At 36.2% G+C, this 21,807-nt stretch overlaps 1 protein-coding gene across 3 annotated transcripts in view; it reads left to right on the forward strand.

The window, feature by feature from the left end:
- The window catches only part of atm (ATM serine/threonine kinase), a 45,357-nt gene that overhangs the window by 7,184 nt on the left and 16,366 nt on the right, over positions 1 to 21,807 (forward strand). For 2 of the 3 annotated variants that reach the window (XM_043259308.1, XM_043259307.1), the window contains exons 6-37: positions 857 to 1,095; positions 2,702 to 2,871; positions 3,104 to 3,276; positions 4,088 to 4,453; positions 5,245 to 5,448; positions 5,662 to 5,763; positions 7,255 to 7,489; positions 7,615 to 7,746; positions 9,140 to 9,265; positions 9,953 to 10,045; positions 10,274 to 10,466; positions 10,566 to 10,759; positions 10,913 to 10,995; positions 12,445 to 12,603; positions 12,760 to 12,835; positions 12,965 to 13,095; positions 13,191 to 13,305; positions 14,412 to 14,582; positions 14,682 to 14,857; positions 15,032 to 15,275; positions 15,415 to 15,533; positions 16,678 to 16,804; positions 16,893 to 17,092; positions 17,873 to 18,047; positions 18,777 to 18,941; positions 19,369 to 19,501; positions 19,580 to 19,675; positions 19,897 to 20,068; positions 20,206 to 20,347; positions 20,430 to 20,606; positions 20,730 to 20,907; positions 20,995 to 21,109. In XM_043259308.1, coding sequence (XP_043115243.1) covers positions 857 to 1,095; positions 2,702 to 2,871; positions 3,104 to 3,276; positions 4,088 to 4,453; positions 5,245 to 5,448; positions 5,662 to 5,763; positions 7,255 to 7,489; positions 7,615 to 7,746; positions 9,140 to 9,265; positions 9,953 to 10,045; positions 10,274 to 10,466; positions 10,566 to 10,759; positions 10,913 to 10,995; positions 12,445 to 12,603; positions 12,760 to 12,835; positions 12,965 to 13,095; positions 13,191 to 13,305; positions 14,412 to 14,582; positions 14,682 to 14,857; positions 15,032 to 15,275; positions 15,415 to 15,533; positions 16,678 to 16,804; positions 16,893 to 17,092; positions 17,873 to 18,047; positions 18,777 to 18,941; positions 19,369 to 19,501; positions 19,580 to 19,675; positions 19,897 to 20,068; positions 20,206 to 20,347; positions 20,430 to 20,606; positions 20,730 to 20,907; positions 20,995 to 21,109 — 5,181 coding nt within the window. Of the gene's footprint in view, positions 1 to 856; positions 1,096 to 2,701; positions 2,872 to 3,103; positions 3,277 to 4,087; positions 4,454 to 5,244; positions 5,449 to 5,661; positions 5,764 to 7,254; positions 7,490 to 7,614; positions 7,747 to 9,139; positions 9,266 to 9,952; positions 10,046 to 10,273; positions 10,467 to 10,565; positions 10,760 to 10,912; positions 10,996 to 12,444; positions 12,604 to 12,759; positions 12,836 to 12,964; positions 13,096 to 13,190; positions 13,306 to 14,411; positions 14,583 to 14,681; positions 14,858 to 15,031; positions 15,276 to 15,414; positions 15,534 to 16,677; positions 16,805 to 16,892; positions 17,093 to 17,872; positions 18,048 to 18,776; positions 18,942 to 19,368; positions 19,502 to 19,579; positions 19,676 to 19,896; positions 20,069 to 20,205; positions 20,348 to 20,429; positions 20,607 to 20,729; positions 20,908 to 20,994; positions 21,110 to 21,807 lie in introns of those variants that run through there. The other variant, XR_006252688.1, reaches the window with a different exon arrangement.

A 21,807-nucleotide genomic window follows, 5' to 3' on the forward strand; every position in this document is an offset into this window, starting at 1 on the left:
ATGGCTTTGGTCATGTCGGTGTCTCTTACCTCTTTCCCTTTTCTGCAGATTTCAAGAAATCTTGTCAATTAGGTTACAATGATTAAAAAAGTGTTTTTACGGCAATCCCTGTTCTAGTGTATATTACAGTAAGGAACGTCCTAGCTCATGCCCTGAATGAGTTACAGGACTTCCCAGGTCACAGACAATGTAGATCATAATATAGATCATATATGTAGATCATGCATGTAAAACGTGTTTTGGCCATTTTTAATCTGATCGGGACCAAGTAACAGAAACCACTCTAAGCTGTTGTGGATTGATCAATAACCCAGCAATATGAATATGTATGTATGTGTGTGTGTGTGTGTGTGTGTGTGTGTGCATGATAGAGTATGTCTGTGTTTATATTCTTTACTGAATGCAGTTTCATATTCATATAATTATTTACTGTTCGAAGATTCACCAGTTGTCAGCAAGGGAGTGGGTTACATCTCAGAAAACAATCCACCAGTCATTCACAATGTGGCCTTGAGGAAAAAAAAAAAGAGCAATCTTTTATGTGTATAGTGCAACAACAAAGAGCTTGTTTACACTTTATACAAGCCAAATTTCAAACAGGACCACATAGAGATGTCAAAAAACCTAAACAAACCATCTTGACTTGACTCAACATAAAGTACATAGATCTATTCAGATTTACTAACCACAGCAACAAACACAAGACAAATCACATACATGTGTGGAAAAAAACAATGTTCATGAATACAATGTGCAAGCAGAGCATCGAGATTTCATTAAAAACTGAGTTGAGTTAGGAATTAATTGCACAGGTTAACATTGACAGCCCTATTTGTGTTTTGATGTTCTTCTTCAGGCCGGATGGACAGTTAATGATACTGGAGAACCTGGTATCTGCTGTGAACATTTTTCTGCGCTCAGTGCTTCTGTCCAGCAGAAAGAGGGTGTGTGGTCTGGGTGAGGAGGTTCTGTCTTCTATGCTGCGTGTTTATAGTGAGATGAGACCCAGCTTGGTGCTGAAAGAGGAGCTAGTGAAATTTTTCCAAATCCAGCTTTGTGTTCATCACCCCAGAGGGGCAAAGACTCTTGAGACAGGTAAGGAATGCAAATGTAATTAAAAAATCACTATATTTTAATATTTGATCCATATTTTCATTTCATATTCGCAAGTTACATTTAACTTATTCTTAAATTAAACTTGTGTGGACCTTATGATTTTTACAGTGAACAAAACCGATGGAATGGCTAAAAACACTATGCATGGAGTGTTGCCTGTGTATTGCCTGTGTATTCACTAAAATAGTGACTATGCAAATTTCTGGTCTGAAGGAAATTTGAGGAATCTATTTTAAATAAACATACAACTATATTTTAAAGAAATATATTACTATTATTTAAAAAAAAATTGCTTCTTAGTGACGTAGTACAAATAATGATATTGAGAACAAATTTAGTTTGTTCTTACAGTTCCAAATGTTTTACCATAAACAGAGTAAATTTGCAGTTTGTGTGAGTTAAAGTTTAGAATTTTGAGACTGTTGTCTGTTAGTTTGCCATTTCCCACAAGCAGTTCTATGGGCTTCCTATCCTAATATCACACTTTTAAAAGGTATGTTGTTGAGACTATTTCACTCGAACGGCTCTTTACCAGGAAGGATCAACTCAAGGCGAAATAAAACACAAGACAAGTTTTTTGGATTTTTAGCGTACAAGGATTGCGCTGTCGGTTGCAAGCGGGAGAAAAGCAGGTTTCTCTCTTTTGCCTCCCTTTGCCTCCGAAGCTCAGATCGCAAGTCGCTTTATTCATAGAGGAAAGGACAGGGCAAGATAAGTAAAAGCAAACAAAGACTTCAGACATGTTCGTCACATAAGTTATCACTAGCCACATATCTTTTGTGCGTCAGAATCTTCATTTCTTCAGATTCTCCAGGCGCCCATACCAGTCTAAGATATTATATAGAGGCCATGTCATGTCATGACCTAGAACAAGACGTGTTATACCAGATGGAAGCTGAAACTGAAGGGTCAAAGTTGCATAATGTCAATACACAACTCCAACATATGTCATACATGTTTCCATTCATGTTGTTGTAACCTCCTTGGGTGTGTGTTGTTTCTAAAAACTGAATGGACTGGTATAATTTAGCCTTTAATTAAAATAGTCTTCAGAGATATGAAAAGCATATAAATATCGCCTTACTAAGACACATTATTGGGAAATATCTGGTTACAACTGATATTTATATGTAGGGCTGTTCCAAATACAATTTTTTTAACTGATTTTTGCCTACCAAGGCTTTGAAGTTCAAAAAGTGGTCTAGTTCTTACCGTTACAAAGATTTTAATTGCAAGCTGTTAGAAATTTTTGCTTACTTTTTAGCCATATAAATATCAGAAAATGAATCAAATTGGCCCGTCACAAGAGCTTTGTGGCTCTTTGTCACATGTTGCTGTACTGCCTGAGTTCATTCATTCTAGGCCTAATCTACTCTTTCGTTTGGCTTGTTTGGTGGACGGAATGGCAGATCATGCAGTGTGATTGGTCAGATTTCCTGTCAATCCATCTCTCAGCAAAGGGTCAACTGCATTCAAGCTTAATGTTCTCCTCCAGTATATGATTTAATATGAGATATAAAAGCTTAATGTATCAAATAAAAATGAAAAAAATCCAGGTACTTACCAAAACCCTTTGCTGGCACAGGAGCTTATGCAGAAGACTGGGTCAGATGGCAGGGTCAGCTCTGCACCCTCTATGATGCTCTTGTCAGTGAGATCAGTCAGATCGGCAGCAGAGGGAAATACGCCAAAGGCTCTCGTCACATAGCTGTGAAAGAAAATCTCATTGAACTGACAGCTGATGTCTGCCACCAGGTGATTAATGAATGTTTTTCTCAATAATCTTTTTATAATCTTATAACCTGTTTTGCTTGTAATTAATAGAAATTTGTTACTTTGGAGTACAGTAATAATACCATGGTTTTTGTACATGTTAAGGGTCCATAGCATTACTGAGAAAGTCCATTAATTGTGTTAATGTAGTCATTTTGCTTTTTTCGGTTTGTTAGATGCTCATAGTGTTCATGAGTGTTCTTCGTTTCTGTAGTTGTTCAATCGAAGCACTCCAGTTTCGGAAGTGACTACATCTTTCTGTCGGGATACTCAACGGGACAGTTCGCAGAACTGCAAACGCAGACGAATTGAGCCATCACTAATAAACTGGGAGGTGATACGATCCAAACTGCAGCCTCACCACAGCGACTTTGACATGATTCCCTGGTATTGTTTTTTTAATATTTAAGCGCGTATAATTGTATATAGGTTTTTGACATACACAGTTTTTAAGTCATTATTAAAGGGGTCCTATTATGCTCTTTTACGAAGTCTTGGTTTCATTTTTAGGGTGTACTAGAAATAGTTCTCAAATAGGGGTATGCGAGGCATTAATTCAACACCAACTTATCATAAATGTAACATTAATGTAACATTAAAACCAATCAAACCAAAATCCCGCTTCTAGTGTAAAAACAGGAAAATTGGACTGCTGTAAACTGGCACAACTGCATCCACACATGCAGCGTGCGTTTAGGATGCCCCTAAATATATGCTACTTTAGCAAATAAGGCTGCTGTTCGTTATATCTTTAAAGTAGACTTTCTCTTTCAAATTCAATCTCTCCTAACAAGATGCGCTGTTGGAGTGGTAAAGATCAAAATTTTCCTGGTAACAGCTGTGCATAAAGCACTCAGCTTTATCAGGCATTAATGGCATCCAAGATTTTCTGAAGAGAGTCTGTTTACTTCAGAAATACAATGAGAAAACTACACACTACACACTGACTAAAATTCAAAAAGTAAAAAAGCTTAATAGGACCCCATTGATTAATATTCAGTTGAAGCAACTTTGCAGAGCTTTGTATTGTTACAATGTCACTAGTTTAAACAATGAGTACTCTTTCTCTGTTATCTGCAATGAAATATCCTTGCTTATTTGCAACCAAACATCTCCCGGATGACATGAAATGCACCTTTTGTGCACAGTGTCTAATGATGTAAAACGTAGTGATGTAACTATTTATGTTAATTGACAGGTTACAGGTCACAGCTGCTCTGATATCCAAATACCCGTCTATCCTGTCCGCTGATGATCTTGTGCCTCTGCTGGGGCTGCTCTGCCAGCTTCAGGGTGAACAGCAGCGTCGTGGCGAGAGGGGACCGTACGTCCTGCGCTGTCTGAGGGAGGTAGCGCTCTGCCACGGCAAGAGCTCCGCAAACTGCTCTGCTCACTCGGCGGAGGTGGGCCGTCTGTGGGCCAGAGTTTGGGCTCTGGTTCTGCGTGGAGTCCAGACCGAGAGCTTGTGTCTGGAGCTGTTGCGTATCATGGTGCAAGAATCTCTGGTGCCTGTTGATAGAGAGTTCTGGAAAGTCTTCTCTGGTGCTGTATGCAAACCCTCTCTGTGAGTTTTACAATGCAGCATTATTTTGAATATAAAAATATCAGAATTAAAATCCAGCTGAAATTCTCACGCGAAAAAAATTTGCTCTCATCTATGTTTATAAAGGTAATTTACTGAGTGATGTACTTGTAATGTCAGTGACATTTTTAGCAATATAATTTTTATATTTACATAGTGGTAGCCAAAATTATTAGAACGCTAGTACTTTCACCAGTTAAAAATAGTCTCTTCCAAGCTTGGTAATACTCGTGGATAGTGGCCATTATTTTGAAGCTCTGTAAATCTGATATATCTGCAACGTAAAACTAACCTATAAACCTTGGTGGGGTTATTACATGTTTATAACAAAAATATTTCAAAAAAATATTTGTGTGATTTATGTTATTTTCAGTGAGAACGACGTTTTCTGGCATATGTCATACGCCGAGGCAGAAGTCCGCCAAGACTCAGTCAGTCATATAGTTAAAACTATAAATATTTTAAAAAAAACCCAACAATCTGCTTCAGAACATATGATAACCCCCTGAAGGCATATAGGTTACTTTTGTGTCGCAGTACTTTGCGGTTATATCTGATTTACGTAGCTTCAAAATAATTCCCGCATTTTTGGGTAAAAATTGCTTTAAATTATATTTGTGACCCTGGACCTGGTCTTTTCTACTTACAAATCATACACTTAATTTACACTTATGACTGTTGTTGTGGTCCAGGGTAACATTTGCTTTTTACTAGTAAGTATTTCTTTAATGTCTATAAAGTCATTAGTGCTCTTTTTTTATTGTTTCTGTTAGCGTCAGTGCCCTCTGCTTGGCCCAGGCCTTGTTGAAGTGCTCCATCCCTAAAAATGTTCACAATCAAGACGTCATAAGTGGAGTGCTGATGGAGACAAGTGGAGAGCTGCCCACTCTGACCGACTCCATCCTCAGCTGGCTGGTCATGAATGAACAGAACGACGAGACGGAGGAGAACAGCAAACCTCACCTCATTATCACTGGGTCCAGCATCATTATATTATTGATTAGCATAACATATAAGATTTTTATGGGCAAGAAACTTGTGGGTTTTCTTTAAAATTGCTAAACATTTAGGTTTAGTGTTTATACATTTTATTCAATTTCAGAGAGGTCACATTTGTCCTTTCAGCTATTTCAGTTCAAGTTGCTACTAATGTAAGTATGCCAACAATTCGTTTTTTTTTGGTTTTGCAGGGATTTTCCACTGAACCTCATTCCTAGAATTTTGGTCTCTTTGACACTGAAAGACAGCAGAGCAGGACTGACGTTTCTGATGGGCAGCCTGACGCCAGAGAGGTAAGTCTGGTGCACCAGCCATCAATCAATCAATCAATCAATCATTTTTATTTATATAGCGCTTTTAACAACACAGGTTGCATCAAAGCACTGTACAGTATAATGACAGGGATGTATAGTGACGAGAGTGACCAATTTCTTATTAAATGCAGAGACGGTCTCTGTAGTCAATAACAAAAGTAGCTTGTAGTGTTGTATGCTGTGAATAATATGCAGATCATTCTTTTATTTTTTATTTTTTGTTGGTTACTATTAAATGTTTATTGTTGAATTTTATGTATGATTCATGCTACTAAAATAATAATAATAATAATGTCAACTGTGTGACACTAGCAGTGTCTAATTTCATTTTGATCAGTGTATCTGAAGCACTGTCATGAATGTTTTTCTTTTTATTATTAATCTTTTATTTAAAAAAAAATGCATTTACATTTTTTTTGTTTATTCATTTTATGGATTCTGTTTTAGTTTATAAATAACCCGGTTGGGAGTTGCATCATTTTAAAACTTGAACTAACCCACATCATGCTAAAATTAGTCCTGGGTGATATGGCCTAAAAAGCAAAAAAAAATTTACGACTATTCATCTGATTAATTTTTTTTGCATAATGTACCTTTATTCCACACCGTCCTGTCTTTTTGTATTTTAACTTTTTTTCATGTTTTTATAAGGCCTTTTGCTCGGAAATTCGCAATGGGTTCTGATTGATTAGCTGGCCGACTCTAGTGTGTGTGTGTGTGTGTGTGTGTGTGTGTGTGTGTGTGTGTGTGTGTGTGTGTGTGTGTGTGTGTGTGTGTGTGTGTGTGTAAATATCCTGCCCCTCTACTCAGTGCATGTGCTCTGGTTGTATTATAAGCAGTAACATTGTCTCATCAATTTGAGCCAGAATGAGGATATTATTGTATGCAAGCACGGCTCTTAATGGTACGCTTTCTGTTTTTTGATTTGTTGGTGTGTCATACTTTTAAATACTCCGTTATTTGTAAATGTTACTGCTTCTTTAGCTTTGAAGATAAAAGCTTTAATACAGTTCAGAAACCGCAGAAGTGTCCGTGTATAATGCTCCTCGAAGAGCTGATCTGATCTGAATGAGAGAGAGAGATGAAGAGCAAGGTGACGTGAGGAACGGGATGAGAGCCGCTGCTTTAGAACATTGGTTTCAAAACTTATGAATTTATTAAAACCTTTAGAAAACACAATCGTGATTCGCATGAGAATAGATTCATGCATCCCTAGCTGTCTCTTCTTTTTCTCTAACTGTTATGCAGCATGGCTTCTCCCCCTTTGTTGCTTGTTCCTAGGGGCACGCTTTTTGGGTTTTTGACGCAACAGACCCTGGAAGCAACTCATTGTAGTTCCTTACCATTCGTTTTTGTAATGAAAAAAGTTAAATCACAATCAACCACCACTGTACACATGGTTGAGATTTGTTTCTAATGTTTAAAAAAAATCAAAAGCTAAGTCTAATTATGTATATTTGTTCTGTACAGTTTCTGTCCGCAGAGTTCTTCCATCACTGAGGGGAAAGACAGTTTGGGGGAGATTGAGAGTCTCTTCCTTCAGTTCAGTTTTGATGACGCACACTCAAATACTGATGCTACAGTTGACAAAGACATTGTTCACTCAGAGAAACCACAGTTCGCTGTTATTCAAGCTCTCAGAAGCAAATTGGAGCACAGTCTCCTGTCTGTTGCCGAGCAGCTGTTTAACTGCTATTCTCCTGATGTAAGTATAGCTTGGCTGCGCTGTAGAATATGATTATCAAAATCAGTACCGTGTTTGTAGAGTCTTCATATAAATGAACTATCGTTTCTGTCAGCGTTGTGATTCTGCCTTACTTCATTTTACAGAGTTTAAACACTCCCCACGCTTGTGTGTTGCGCTGTGTTTCGCTGCTCACTGGAGCTCTGGCTGCTTATGTGAATATCGGGCTCCTCACAGAAGAGCAGGCCTGTCACTCTCCTCTCTTCCTAAAAGCCAAGGTGGGATTTTCCATCAATGTCATCCGTCAGTTTTCATCGACGTTGTTTTAAAGGAATAGTTTACCCAAAAATGAAAATTACTCCACCATTTTCTCTACCACTCACCCCAAAGCCATCCTAGGTGTATATGACTTTCTTTTTTCAATCGAACATAGTCTATTTTAATTCATTCTGGCTCTTCCGAGCTTGGTAAACCTGGTGGATTTTTTTTTTTTTTGAAGCGCCATAAATTGCATATATCCATTGTAACAGTAACCTATATACCTCAGAGGGGTTAACACGTGTCTCCTGAAGCAGCTTTACTGTACACAGGGCTTAAAGATCTCCGGCTCTGTTGGACATCAAAGTACCGCGAGAGCAATTACAGAGAACATATGGAACAATCAGATGTCAGATGCTCTCGTGGTACTTTGTTGTCACACACAGAGACCTGTACTTGCACCGATTGCACATTTAAGTTGATGAACATTCATCAGGGAAAATAATGTGCATTATCTCACTAGATTTGCAAATCGTTTCTAAACCTTTGCCAACACAGGAGAACAAATCAACCTATTTCTAATCAATTTCATATATGCCATTTATTGTGCATTGCGATTTCAAAATAAAAGTTTCTGAGTTGCATGTGCCCAAAAATTTCAATTACATGAATTACGCTGTAAAGTGAAACATCAGCAGCCAAGTAATTAATACATAATGTACTTAAGTTTTTTAAATTTTATTTTCATATCATATATAGGCATATTACATAATATTCTAACAGCGTTGTTCAATAAAACCATGTATTACTTGGTTTCGATATTTTATTTGAAGCTTTTATTGTTGTCATTATTAGTCATACTCTAAAGCCATTGACGTTTTCACTTAGGCTAGTTTTGTGTTATCAGTATAATCAGTAGACAGTTAGTTTAGTTACAGCACTAGCATTAGTTAAAATATTTCAAAATACAATTGCATTGTTTCACTATTTATAATAAAAAAAATTAATTCTAGTGAACCAAGTGTCTGTATTTTATCTCATCACCCCTAGTATCGATAAACAGTGATTTTCCAAGTGTACAATATAGCTGATTCTTCAGGTCTGCCACAAATTAATTAAAAACAGTTTGAATAAGGAAACAATAACTTTGGCATAGTATCCTTTTGTCACCTTTTTCACTTATGATGGGTTTGCATCCCTGACTTAAACAAACACAAAATCATTCAGTGTTTAAAATCCTGTCTTCGTGTTTTTTGCGTATTCATTTGGAGATTCAATAAAAACATATTGAATGATTACAAATGTTAGGGGTTGATAATCACAAACAATTACAGAAATCAGTGTTTTTTCATATTGTTTTAGTTTTATTAATCTGCTCACTAGTTATTAATAGATTTTTTCTGTCTTTTGTAGGCATTGGTTCATGAATTTAGTCACTACATATCAACGGCCAAAAGCAAACTAAGTGATAATGATACCGTCAAAGCAATTCAGTCAGTGATGCTGCTGTGCTCTGATAGTATTAGCAGAAGCAAAAAGGTAAGGAACAATAACCGTATATAAGATACGAATGTAATTTGTAACAATAGTTGATATCTATCTATGCTAACTATTTAGCGTAAGCACATTTTCCAATTTATAATTTTCTATTCTATAAATACTATAATAATACCATTCTGCATTATTTTATCAAAAATAAATATTTTTCAGTGTTGTTCCAAAACTATTTAACTTTCTTTCTTCTGCTGCTATATACATATTCGTGGAATACAACGTTGATAACGCTTTACTTTGCTGGTCCCTCATGGACATTCTGTACATGACAATCAGTAACTTTGCACCTACATGTCAACTAACTCTTATTAGAGTATAAGTAGACTGTGATTATTATCTGCTAATTATTTATTGTTATGATCTACCAACAGACATTCTACTGACTATAGGTAGCTTTTCAAGAACATGTCAACTTATTCTAACCCTAGGCCTACCAGTCTGCTAATATTCTACTAACACTATATATATTGTGAATAGAATGTTCATAAGGGACCATCAAAATAAAGGCAAACCAAAACGTCTTGTTAGTTAAGGTGATTTCTGACTTTAAAGTCAGTACTTTTTAATATGTTTGCAGACAGGTTGATGGGTTGGTCAGCATTATTTATTTATTTTTTTTTAAAGCTCCTTGCCTGGTAAATCCATGATTTATTCAATTTTAATAATTTTTAGGAAGACAAAATTTCTGCTACTTCTAGCAATTTATTCATGAAGACTTTGCCTGTGAGGTTGCTAAATGACCTGTGTGACATTTCTAAACAACTGGTGAGTCTCGCTTGCACATTATCTCTGACCAATTTCTCTTCAGTATTTCCTGAGTGTATTTGAAAACATTATATTTTATATTTTAGTTTGAAATGAAACACTTTAACACCTTTAAATATGCAAATGCTTTTAACCATAGTTTCTTTCGTGATACCGACATTTTACAACCAAACTGTTATTTATGTTGCTGATTGACACTCATTTAAAACTTGCCGTTTGCATTTGCAGTTAAGCAGCTCGAGTAAAAAGGACAACTCAGTCATGGTAAATGACCCAATGGATGAAGATATGGATATGAGCAGAACCCAAATGAACAATCAGGAGGAGATTGATCTGTTTGAAGATGGAGATGGGACACACCACAGCACTTTCAAACCTCACCAGTCGAACGAAGAAGCTGCTGATTCAAAGTACACAACAGGTGCTCAGAGAGATCAGCAAACTTATAAGCAGGGATTGATGTTGTGATTTAATGTTCTTTAGCAGTTGAAATCACATTTTTCATTGTTTTTGATCATAGGGACCAAGAGTGCATTAGCTGAGGAACATTTATCCAGACAAGACTTAGCCTTCCTGTCTGTGCTTGGTTTCCTGTCACTATGTGCATCTTCAGAACTCAACGGTGGATTCTCCTTCAAACCTCTGGACATCCAACGCAAACTACTCAAACTGTTGGACCTCATAGACGTCTCTCAGATTCTTCACCTCCACATGGTGATTATGTTCTTTAATGCACTGATTCTCAAGTAATTGAAACACTGGCTACAGTCAAGAACATAAATTTAACGGTCTGCATCTTGGTCCATACCATCACATCTTAAGATGATCTAATGCATCTAAAGTCTTTATCATTCTTCACTTGTGTAGTATCTTTCACTGCTGAAGACACTTCCAGCAGAAATCACATCTCTGGATCCTGAAGAATTTGATACTCTTCTAAAGCATCTGGCGTAAGGATACATCAATTTCCCTTATGTTCAGTATTTTATATATATATATATATATATATATATATATATATATATATATATATATATATATATATATATATATATATACGTTTTCATTTAGTCATTTAGCAGATGCTTTTATCCAAAGCCACTTGCAAAGGACAACGATTGCACTTGACAGAAGCAATCAAAACCAACAAAAGAACAACAACATGCAAGCACTATGAAAAGAAGACACATTTAACCTAATGCAATACACATAGCAAGATTTTTAATTTTTTAAAATAAAAAATAGAAGTAGGAAAATATAGATGATAAGAAATCTTTTTTTTTTAAGAAAAACTTGCAGTTAGAGAATAAATATGCAATATTTGATTGTGATTGATTATATATAATAAAACCTTTATGCTGAAAATTAGCATTGCATAGCATCACTTAAATTTCACTTAAACTTAAATTCTCTATTCGTAGCACCTGTGGTAGCTTAATTTCGTACAGCAGCCAAATTTTGCTTAATCTCTGTTTGGCAGGTGAGTCTTTTGTTTGAATGATTTAATGGTTAAAGTATTTGCAAATGTGTTATTTTGAAAACGTGTATAGGAAATGGCATCTGTTGTGGATATTTTTTGGGAGTATCTGACCACGGAATTGCTCTTATTGTGCGCAAAAGATCTGTTATTGCAAATCTTATGAAATTGAAATAGCTCCCAGTTATAAGACTTTAAAGGAGACAGTGCAGAATGTCTTAAAAGAATGCTTGGAGGAGTTGTGTGTTTTAGAGAATGCCATTGTCGTGGAGGTTGATGACACTTCGGTAAACGCTATTCGAGATTTGGAACTTACAGATGAACAAATTCAATTAGGAAGTGCCAAATTAAAGTTACAGAAGTAGGAAATTGGTCATCAGTTTGCCCTGAAACAAACTGAATAAAAGTTGAGCGTTAAAGTGGATGCCGCTACCTCTAGTGAGTTTGAAGTGAGCCGAAACCAGACGATGGTTCAACCTTTTTGTGAAAAGGACATTGAAAAATACTTTTGCCATTTTGAGAAAGTTGCTGCTTCTTTGAAGTGGCTTGAAAACGTCTGGTCATTGTTTCTGCAGTGCGTAATAACTGGTAAGGCACAGGAAACATATGTTTCGTTGTCTTTAGAGGAATCTGATGATCACAAGATAGCTGCTATAATAAAAGGCTATGAATTGGTGTCTGAGGTGTATAGACGGCGTTTTAGACACTACGCAAAGCTTCCAAATCACACTTATGTTGAGTTTTGCGTGAGAAGGAAATCCTGTTTGATCGTTGGTGCACGTCTTTGTGTTATAACAGTGTCTGTAATAAATGTTAAATGCTAAATTTCTCCAAATCTGTTCAGATGACAGACTTATCTACATATTGGATGTCAGAATGTAACCGTTCCAGCCGTTGTTCTGTCTTTTGGTTTTCCACACAGAGATGTTTGTTCTCTATATCGGCAAGATCAGGAGGTGTGTGCTGCCATCCTGTGCTCACTTCTGCCATCCGTCCACTGTCTGGGCCGCACTGTGAGCGAGCAGGAAGACGAGATGGCAAATATCAAAGGAGCTCTGCTCAAAGTCATATCAGGATTCTGGTAAGCTACAGAGGATGTGATGTGCTATGGTAGTACTGTGGTATATTAAACCAATAAGCCTGAAGAAGCTGTGGTTTACAGTAAATGTATAACTGCTAGTGGGCATTGTTAGGCACGACTAAAAGAGATTTCTTCATATTCACTTTCTCCGTACAGTATCTTAGGTAAATCTGGCAAATCTACTTCAACTGTGAGAGTGGCACTAAGGCAATGTTTACTGGCTTTGCTGGAGGTAAGTACAGTATAATGTTTATCTTAGTACGGTAGTAGAAAACAAATAGTACTGTACATTAGTAATTTGCTCTTCTAACAGTGCTATTTTAAATGGAAGTCAGTTACGTCATTATTCATTTTTTATAAGGTGGACCCATGCTGTAAGTGGGCGGAGCTAGCACTGCGGGAGGAGGAGCTACCAGTGTCTGTGATTCTCTCCTCTCATTTAGCAGATGCCCATCATCATGTGTGTATGTTAGCAGCACTGTCCGTGGAGAGGTTAGCTGTCAGCTACTGAATTCCCTTTTCTTTAAAAGCTAATTTAGCCGAATTCACTTAAAACACTTCTATTCACATTACCTTTTACATTCTAGCTTGTTCCTAAAAAAAGGACTGGATGGCAGAGGGAAAAGGATGCTTCCTTTAAAGAATCAGCAAACTGCCTTTGAGAATATTTACCTCAAAGCTCAGGAAGGAATTAGGGGGCAGGTAAAACTTTACTTTCATTTGAATGTCTTCAGACTAAGAGAGTTCATTGACAGTTCAACCAAAAACCACAATCCCGTCACTCCCGTCCTGTATAATTTTTTTTTTTTTTATTTTACTTTGAACACAACACGATATTTGAAAGAATGTCAGTAGCCACTGACTCTTATAGTATAAAAAAAATACTATTGAAGTCAGTGGCTACCAGCAACTGTTTGGTTTAGAAGAATCTTTAAAATATCTTTTTTTCATTTTTGGATAAGACTTTGTATAACAGTCATTATGCTTAATATGCAGGCATTACCCCAATTTTTTCAACTTGCATTCTTTGTCATCATTGTGAAAGATTTTTATGCCCACATAATTTATCGATTTTAAAATCGGCATCTATTTCATCAGCAGTATATTGATTTGCATGTAATCCCTAATAATGATTTTTTTATTAAAGATTACGTTAAATAGTTATCAGCATTTTATGTTGTCAGTACCCCAATAAAAATAACACTCCAGTTTGACAAATTAAATATGAACGTATTTATAACTAGACACAGAGATTTTTTACCACTTTATATTAATCAGAAATCAAAATTGTAATCAAACAGAAATATGGTGTCAGTTGATTTGCTATGAATTTTGTTTGTTTTAATTACTTTTGACTGTTATATCGTTGACAACTTTTGATGGCTTGAAGAATGTGAATCAAATATTGATATTAAAATATATTCTTATAAATAGGTGAAATTGCATAACTCATCAAATAAAAAATAGTGTTGTTATCATATGATATATATGAATTTTCAGCATTCTTTTGCATTAATACCAAACACAAAAACAAATATGCTTTTAAACAGTGCCTTTTTTATGTTACATTTTACATGCATATTAAATAAAACAAATTGTGTGCATCTGTTAATGTTGTTGTAAAGTTGTTAAATGTCAAGGAGCCATCAGTTTCTTAATTTAAAAGTAAATATGTTTTTCCAAGTAATTATTCAAATAAACAGTCAGTAGGTAAAATCACACAGAAATACTAAATGCATCAAATTTAAACTGAAACATGTATATTTTTGGTCTGTTGATTTTATTTGATATATTTTGCTGTTCTACAGAAAAACTGTCCTTCAGAAGACTTACCCGACGTGACCTTTAATCGACGGGCAGTTTTGCTCAAAAGTGTCTCGATGGTGATGTCCTGCAGTCCTGTGTGTGAGAAGCAAGCCCTGTTTGCACTGGTTCAGTCCTACAAGGAGAACAGCATCGATGAGCAGCTAATCAAAAAGGTCAAGATATGTTACGATCTTCAACGCTCAACGTTGTTCACATGTACTATACTCTCTTTAAAGAGAAATTAAGACCTTTTTCTGTGGTGGACCCTGCAGGTGCTGAGAGGTGTTTCCCAGTCACTTGGATACAGGGACTATAAGAGTTTAATTAATTCCCACCTGTATTATCTAGTGGCTGAGTGGCTGAATCAAAAACAGTCCGATGCAAGTTACACACTCCAGTCCTTCCCCTACACATTGCTGGACTACTGCAGTCTGGAAGAGTTTTACAGGTATATACTACTGGGATGTTTTTGTTTACACCTAGTCACTACGGCAAATCAAAATTAATAATATAGTACATATATAGTATAAGAAGCCTATTAATTTAATGTCAGTTAAACGGTGTGTTATCACTTTTATCACATCAGATTTATTTGATTTATTTGATTAATGATTTATTTCAGGTCGTCCTACCATGTGCTGATCCCACACCTGGTCTTCCTGAATGATTTTGAGGAGGTTAAATCCATTGGCACTCACCTGGATCAGGACTTGAAGCAGCTGCTGGCTAATTGCTTTCCCAAGCTCATGGTCAACATCCTGCCCCACTTTGCCCTCGCTGGGCAAGACACCCATGTGGCCCAGCAGAGAGAGAAGGCTCACAGGGTGTATGATATACTGAAAAACAGCAACTGCCTGGGAAAACAAGTGAGGATACAGATAACTCATTATTAGTACAGTGGCTGATCTACACTTAAACTGGCTTATACCTTTTGTAGATGTAGTTAAAATTTGTTACAATGATTATTTATAGACATATATAAATGTGTTCTACAATTCCTTTCAGCAAATTGACAGTTTGATTTGCAACAACCTGGCTGACATTGTGGTGGAGCTGTTAATGACACTGCATGAGACCGCAGAAGGAGCATCAGCAGCTAGAGGAGACCTGCAGAAATTTACCGGGTATATTGTAATGCCATATACATATCAGGAAATAATTAAACTGCAATCCGAATTATTATGCAGTTGAAATTCAGGTCAGTGTTTCATGTTTAAGAACATTTTGTCATTCCCAAACCACATCAGTCTTAAAAACTACTATTGATTTTGTATTTAATCATATATAAGTGATATGCAATTGTCCAGTAAGCCTGAAAGTCAAATACTGCTTATAGTTTCGATTATTCTTTTACCAGATAAAATGAGCCAAGAAAGAGATTGAACTCAAACTAGCTAAAAGTTAAAAATTATTAAATGCTCACGAGAAGGATGCAATAGTAATGCAATAATAGAATTAGTTAAGGATTGACCATTGGGTCAGAAAAAAACAGGTGTAGGAGAAAAGACATATTTTAACTCCAAAAAAATTATGAATTAATGTCAAGAGTTAGGTGGGAAACCACAAGGAAGCATTTATTCTCCAGTGCCATCGTTTTCCAGAACCGCAGCCTTCCTGAAGCCCACAAGCGCAATGCGTCAGGTTCTCAGAGACTTTGCTTTTTGTTATACCGTGCTTTTTATTTATTAAAGAATCCTGAAAAAAGTATCACAGGTCCGAGCAGCAACAATGTTTTCAACATTAATTATAAATCGGCATTAGAATTATTTCTGAAGAATCATGTGACACTGAAGACTGGTGTAATGATGCAGAAAATTCAGCTTCCAGCTTCATAGGTAAAATGATATTTAAAAAAAGATGTAAATAAAAATTTCACAAAATTGCATTTTTTTCTATATTTGTGATTGAGTTTGCTATGCAGGTGACAAAATTACGAATCATACTGTTCTGATTAATATTAATAGTACAATCACCAGTTAATTGTACTTTGGGTTGAAGTTTAAATGCCAATGTTTTAAAGTCTTGATGCAATGGAAGTACATTTTGCTTTGGATTGTGGCATGTATCTGAATGAAAAATCTATCAGTTGATAGAGATTGGCTGTATGCTGTCTTAAATAACTAAACCTGGCTCTCACCATGGACATAGCAAAGTGTTCATTTTCATTTCACTCTGGTCTCTGGTCATAATATCTTGCTATTTCAGTTTTCGTCCTAGGAAACCTGTATGAATCATCAGGAATCAAACATGCTTTATTTTTTTAACCAGAGAGTTGGATCCTGCTCCAAACCCACCGTTTTTCAACTCATATGTGATCAAAGCCACACTGGACTACCTGAGCAAATGCCACAGTGCCAGTCACAAGTCTCTGGTCGCCATCCTGTCCAAGACACCCGTGAGCGACTCACTTGCATATTCCTTTTTTTAACTGAGCGTCCGCTTATTTCTTTTTAAAACTCCTGCGTGTGTTTTGTATGTTTCAGATGTCCATTCAGAGGATTCTCATAGCGATCTGTGAGAAGGCTGCTGAGACCACCAACGGCTACGAAAGGCACCGCATACTGATGATGTACCACCTATTTGTGAGCCTGCTGCTTAAAGAGGTGAAGGACGGTCTGGGTGGAGCCTGGGCGTTTGTGCTGCGTGATATCATCTATACGCTCATTCACCACATCAACAGCAGGTCTGTGCGCACACGTAATTAGAGCTGTCTTAAGGTTATAAAGTGGTGGGAAAAATGATTATATATAGTATGTTCTCCAGTTAACAAATCGGTTACTTGACTGTAGTATGTCAATAGGAAATTAGTTTACATTTCCAAACATTTCTTGTGCCATTTTAATGATGCAGTGAGATTTTTGTTCGCTGAACACATCTGTTCTCATCATCATCCACTCTGTCTGGCATGACATGAAGAAACAGAATAAACTGAGATAGACTAAATCCAGAGGAACAGTGGAGAACATCATCTCCAAGATGCTTCAGCAAAGCTGCTGAAGAGTGCAACACCAATTGAATGTTGATTCAGTTTAGTTAATAGAAGTTAATTGAGAAAGAAAAGCAATCGTTTTCGAAAGCATCCTTTGTTTTACATTTTTAATTCCTAAAACTTTTCACAGCATTGTAGCTTTGCAAGTAGGTTTCTTGAAGATGTAGTTCTCCACAGTTCTTCTGGATTTAGTCCATCTTAGTCTTCATGTCATTCCAGACAGACTGGATGATGAACAAATCACAAACAAAAATCTCACTGGTTTATTGCAATTGATGGCAAAATTAATGTTTGGAAATGTAAAACGATATTTCATACTGACACACTACAGCAAAATGTAGAAATAACTGAAATAATTTCTAGTTTTGGCTACCACTGTGTATGTGCAATGAATTCACAGGATGCTTTTTGTGATGTTAATGACATCAAAAATAATTGGGAAACGGTTTAATGAGGTCTGATTTTCCGCTGTAGGTCATGTCAGCAGGATGAGGTGTCCGCTCGGAGTCTCTCCTTGTGTTGTGATTTGTTATCGCTGGTCTGTCAGAAGGCCGTTCAGTACTGTGATGATGCTCTGGAGAGCCACTTGCAGGTTATTGTGGGTACTCTCACAGCACAGGTCACTGAACAGTCTGCCATATCTCAGCAGGTGAGAAAGTGTATGTTGTTTCATTTGATTATTTTGGCAAAAATGCAGAAATACAATGACTGATGGACTCACACTGCTCCAGGAATATAGAGAATGATCTTTAATTGATTTCTGAATATACAATAATACAGTATAACAGTATAAATAACAGACGTTATTGCTGAATAACCTTTCATATGTTTAATGATTAGGACCATTTTGGTTAGTGGGCAGTCAGGAACCATATAGCCTAATTATATGTGTTTACAGGGCTGGGCATTATAGTTAAAGGAAATAGTTTAAATATTTATTCTTTAATATTTTAATTTTTCATATTTTTCTGCCTCGTTAATGTCTATTGTATATACATATTTTCTCTGGAATTAGTCCTTTAAAAAAATGGTTTAAAAAATGTAAATATTTAATGAACTTGTTACAAGAAATATAGTACACGTAAAAATGTAATATAAAATACTTAATGATTTTATACTTCTATTTCATTTATTTTTATTTTTCGTTTTAATTTTTTATTTTATTTCTTTATTATTTTTTTGATTTTAAGGTTTTAAGTCAGGAATGCTAAATTGGTTTGTAGTGCTGATTTAAAGTCAGTCGTGCTATTAACAATGTTAGTTCATTTTAAACAGAATACTAATAAATATAATGCAAATGTATTTACTAACACTCTATTTACGTGTGTGATTTGATTTATTATTTAGCAGGGAATTATAAAACATCGTATGCTTTCAGGTTCTCAGTCTACTAAAGTTCCTGGTCATTGAAAACCCAGAGGACAGCATGTTGAGAAATTCCATACCCCTATTGGAGCCTTTTCCTGACCGAGCGCACTTTAAAGAGCTGAGAGCCGCCCAACACGCTCTCAAATACAGCTCAGGGGCCTTCACTCTCAGACAGGTCAATATTGTAGTCTTTTCGGAATTGCTTTGTGGACTCGCATTTTTTACATTTTACATTTAGTCATTTATCCAAAACCACTTACAAATGTTAAAAATGGAAGCAATCAAGATAAACAAAAGAGCAATATGCAAGTTCTATGACTCTTCTTAAATAGCCTAACACAGTACATGTAGCAGTGTTTTTTAAATTTATTATATAATAAATAAAAAGACAATTCTTACATAGCCTCACACAGTACATGTAACAATTTTTTTGATGTAATAAATAAAAAAAGTAATGTAATAGAGAAAAAGAGCAGAGCAAGCTAGTGTTAGAGGTTGAAGTTGAGGATTGAGTTTGAAGTAATTAGTAGTTTCATGATCAAATGACACAGGTGATATAAGACAATTCTACTTTTCCCTTAAATTTTTGTTTTCTATTGCAGGAAATTGACCATTTTCTGTCTGTTACATCTTGTGATTCTTTGCCCTTGGCCCGTTTGGAGGGCTTGAAAGATCTACAAAGGCAACTTCACAGCCATAAACAGCAGATAGGACAGCTCTTGAAAGAATGCCCTGGTGAGAATCACTTCAGTGAGCACATTTAAATGTGCTAATGCTAATCGTTAAATGTCCTAATGCTTTGTGTTTGTTTAGCTGATCCCGCCAGCTGTATTTTGGTTAAGCTGGTCCTTAACCTTCTTCAGCTTTGCAAAATCGCAGCTAATCATCCTGGTGGAGGAGACATCTTGAGTAAGTGTTTTTCAGCATTGACGTGCGATATAAAAAAATAAAATAGCATTACAAGTGCAGTTTTTTATGTTAATGTTTAATGAAATATCAAGACCATTTTCGATTCTGAGAGCGCAGCAACTACTTTATACTTTGTTGAAGTTTTGATGTGATGTATGAAATAAGCAGTTTATCCTGTCTTTTATTATTTCACCATTTTGTTTTTATCATTTACTCTTAAGAGGCTGCTGGCCGGTGCCTAGGAGAACTTGGGCCAGTTGATTTGTCATCCATTGCCTTGCACCATGGGAAAGACCAGCTGTATGCTAGAGCGGCCGATTTGTTCCCTGACGTTCCTTTTCAGTGGATCTTCATCATCCTGAACTGCATGGACAATGCCCTAACACATCACAGGTACTTCATTACACCTTGACTATCAGATCATACACTTTCACTCTGTCCTTATCTCTAGACTTTGCTTTCTAATAGCATAAATTATGAATATAAGTGCTCCAGTTAGACTATAATTATCTTATCTGTTTTTATTTCAGTATTGAGGTGCGTCAGGCTGCTGGCATCTGTTTAAAAGACATCTTGGCTACACAGTGTGGGATTGAATTTGGGGAAATGTATAAAAGCAAAAGGGACCCTTTGCTGGCATACTTAAACCCCTTTCGCTCTACCAAGAAACGGGCGAGTCTTTCACAAAATCTTTTTAATGGACACTTTTGATTCCAACTGCATGCTTAAATGTTTGTGAACTCTTTTTATACAGGAGACCATCGTGAGTATGGAAGTGACCTCAGAGTCCAGACATAGGCTGGACAATGCTGAACTTTGGTTAGTGCAACCTGGTGGACACAAGGACTGGTTAAAGAACCTGTGTATGGCCCTGCTAGACAGTGGAGGTGTCCAAAATGAGGCTCTGCTTCTTACCAGACCTTTATGTGAGGTACACTGATAAAATAGTGGCCATGCTGTATTTTGAGGGTCTGTTTAACACATGAGTATTTGTCTCACCCAAAGTCTCAATGCAAATGCAACACAAAGACAAACTGCTCTATTACTGCTGTAGGTAAAAACAGACTTTTGTCAGAGGATGCTGCCACTCTTTGTTCATGATGTTCTTTTGGGAGATGTGGATGGTTCCTGGAGGCAGATGTTATCCACACACATCCAGAGTTTCTTCAGTCAGTGCCGTAGACCCTCCACACCCACCAGCCGCCCCACCACCCCTATGCTCTCTGATTCAGGTACAGAAATATATGATAAAAGCTGTTTCAATGCTATTGTCATTTTCATTGCTTACAAGAGAATGTTTTTTTTCTCTGTTTTAACAGGGAACAGTACTGATGTTGGCAACCACCAGAGCCAGATAGACAAAACCTCACTCCGCAGCATGCTGGCAGTCATAGACTATCTCAGGCAGCAGAGCCGTCCAGTGGAACCTGGAAGGTTGGACAAGTTTTATTAATTGAAGTTAAAATAAAAATCCACATTCGAATGCAAAAACGTGTGCGTCACACGGTCTTGTCAGTCACACACAAGATGCGATGTGTCACTGTCTTTGCATTTTAATGCTTTTCCATATTATCTAAATCCATATTATCATATCTAAATCCATATTATGTAAAAATAAGAATAACAGTGAAAACAATGAAAATGAGATTTATCTTGATTATTATTATTTATCAAATTTTTGTATGTAGGTGAGGGCGTTTGCGTACAGGTGACTGCATGAGCTCAGATATGGGAAAGACACCTCCATTATTTTCGATTAGATTGTTGATTTGAATTAATTTATGTAAAAGTAGACGCTAAGCTTTCAGAAAGACTACCTTGCTTTCATGTAGATTACATTATTGGATAATAATTTATATAATAACAATTTTTTATTTAATTTTGTTTATTTAAAAGTAGATTTTCAGACAGACCTCGCTTTTCATACAATATTTGTTTTCGATTTAAATTTATTTTAAAGTAGACACTTCAAGTATTCAGATGGATTACATAATCAGATAATATTAGTTCTTCGATTTAATTTGTTAATTTAAAAGTAGACACTTTCTATAGACATATTTCTCATGTTTATAGACATATCTATATGGTTTCTCTGAATCAGGTAAAACTGAAAGTGAATGCCAGCGCACAAA

The sequence above is a fragment of the Puntigrus tetrazona genome, chromosome 15 (assembly GCF_018831695.1).
Source record: "Puntigrus tetrazona isolate hp1 chromosome 15, ASM1883169v1, whole genome shotgun sequence".
Taxonomy (NCBI): Eukaryota; Metazoa; Chordata; class Actinopteri; order Cypriniformes; family Cyprinidae; genus Puntigrus; species Puntigrus tetrazona.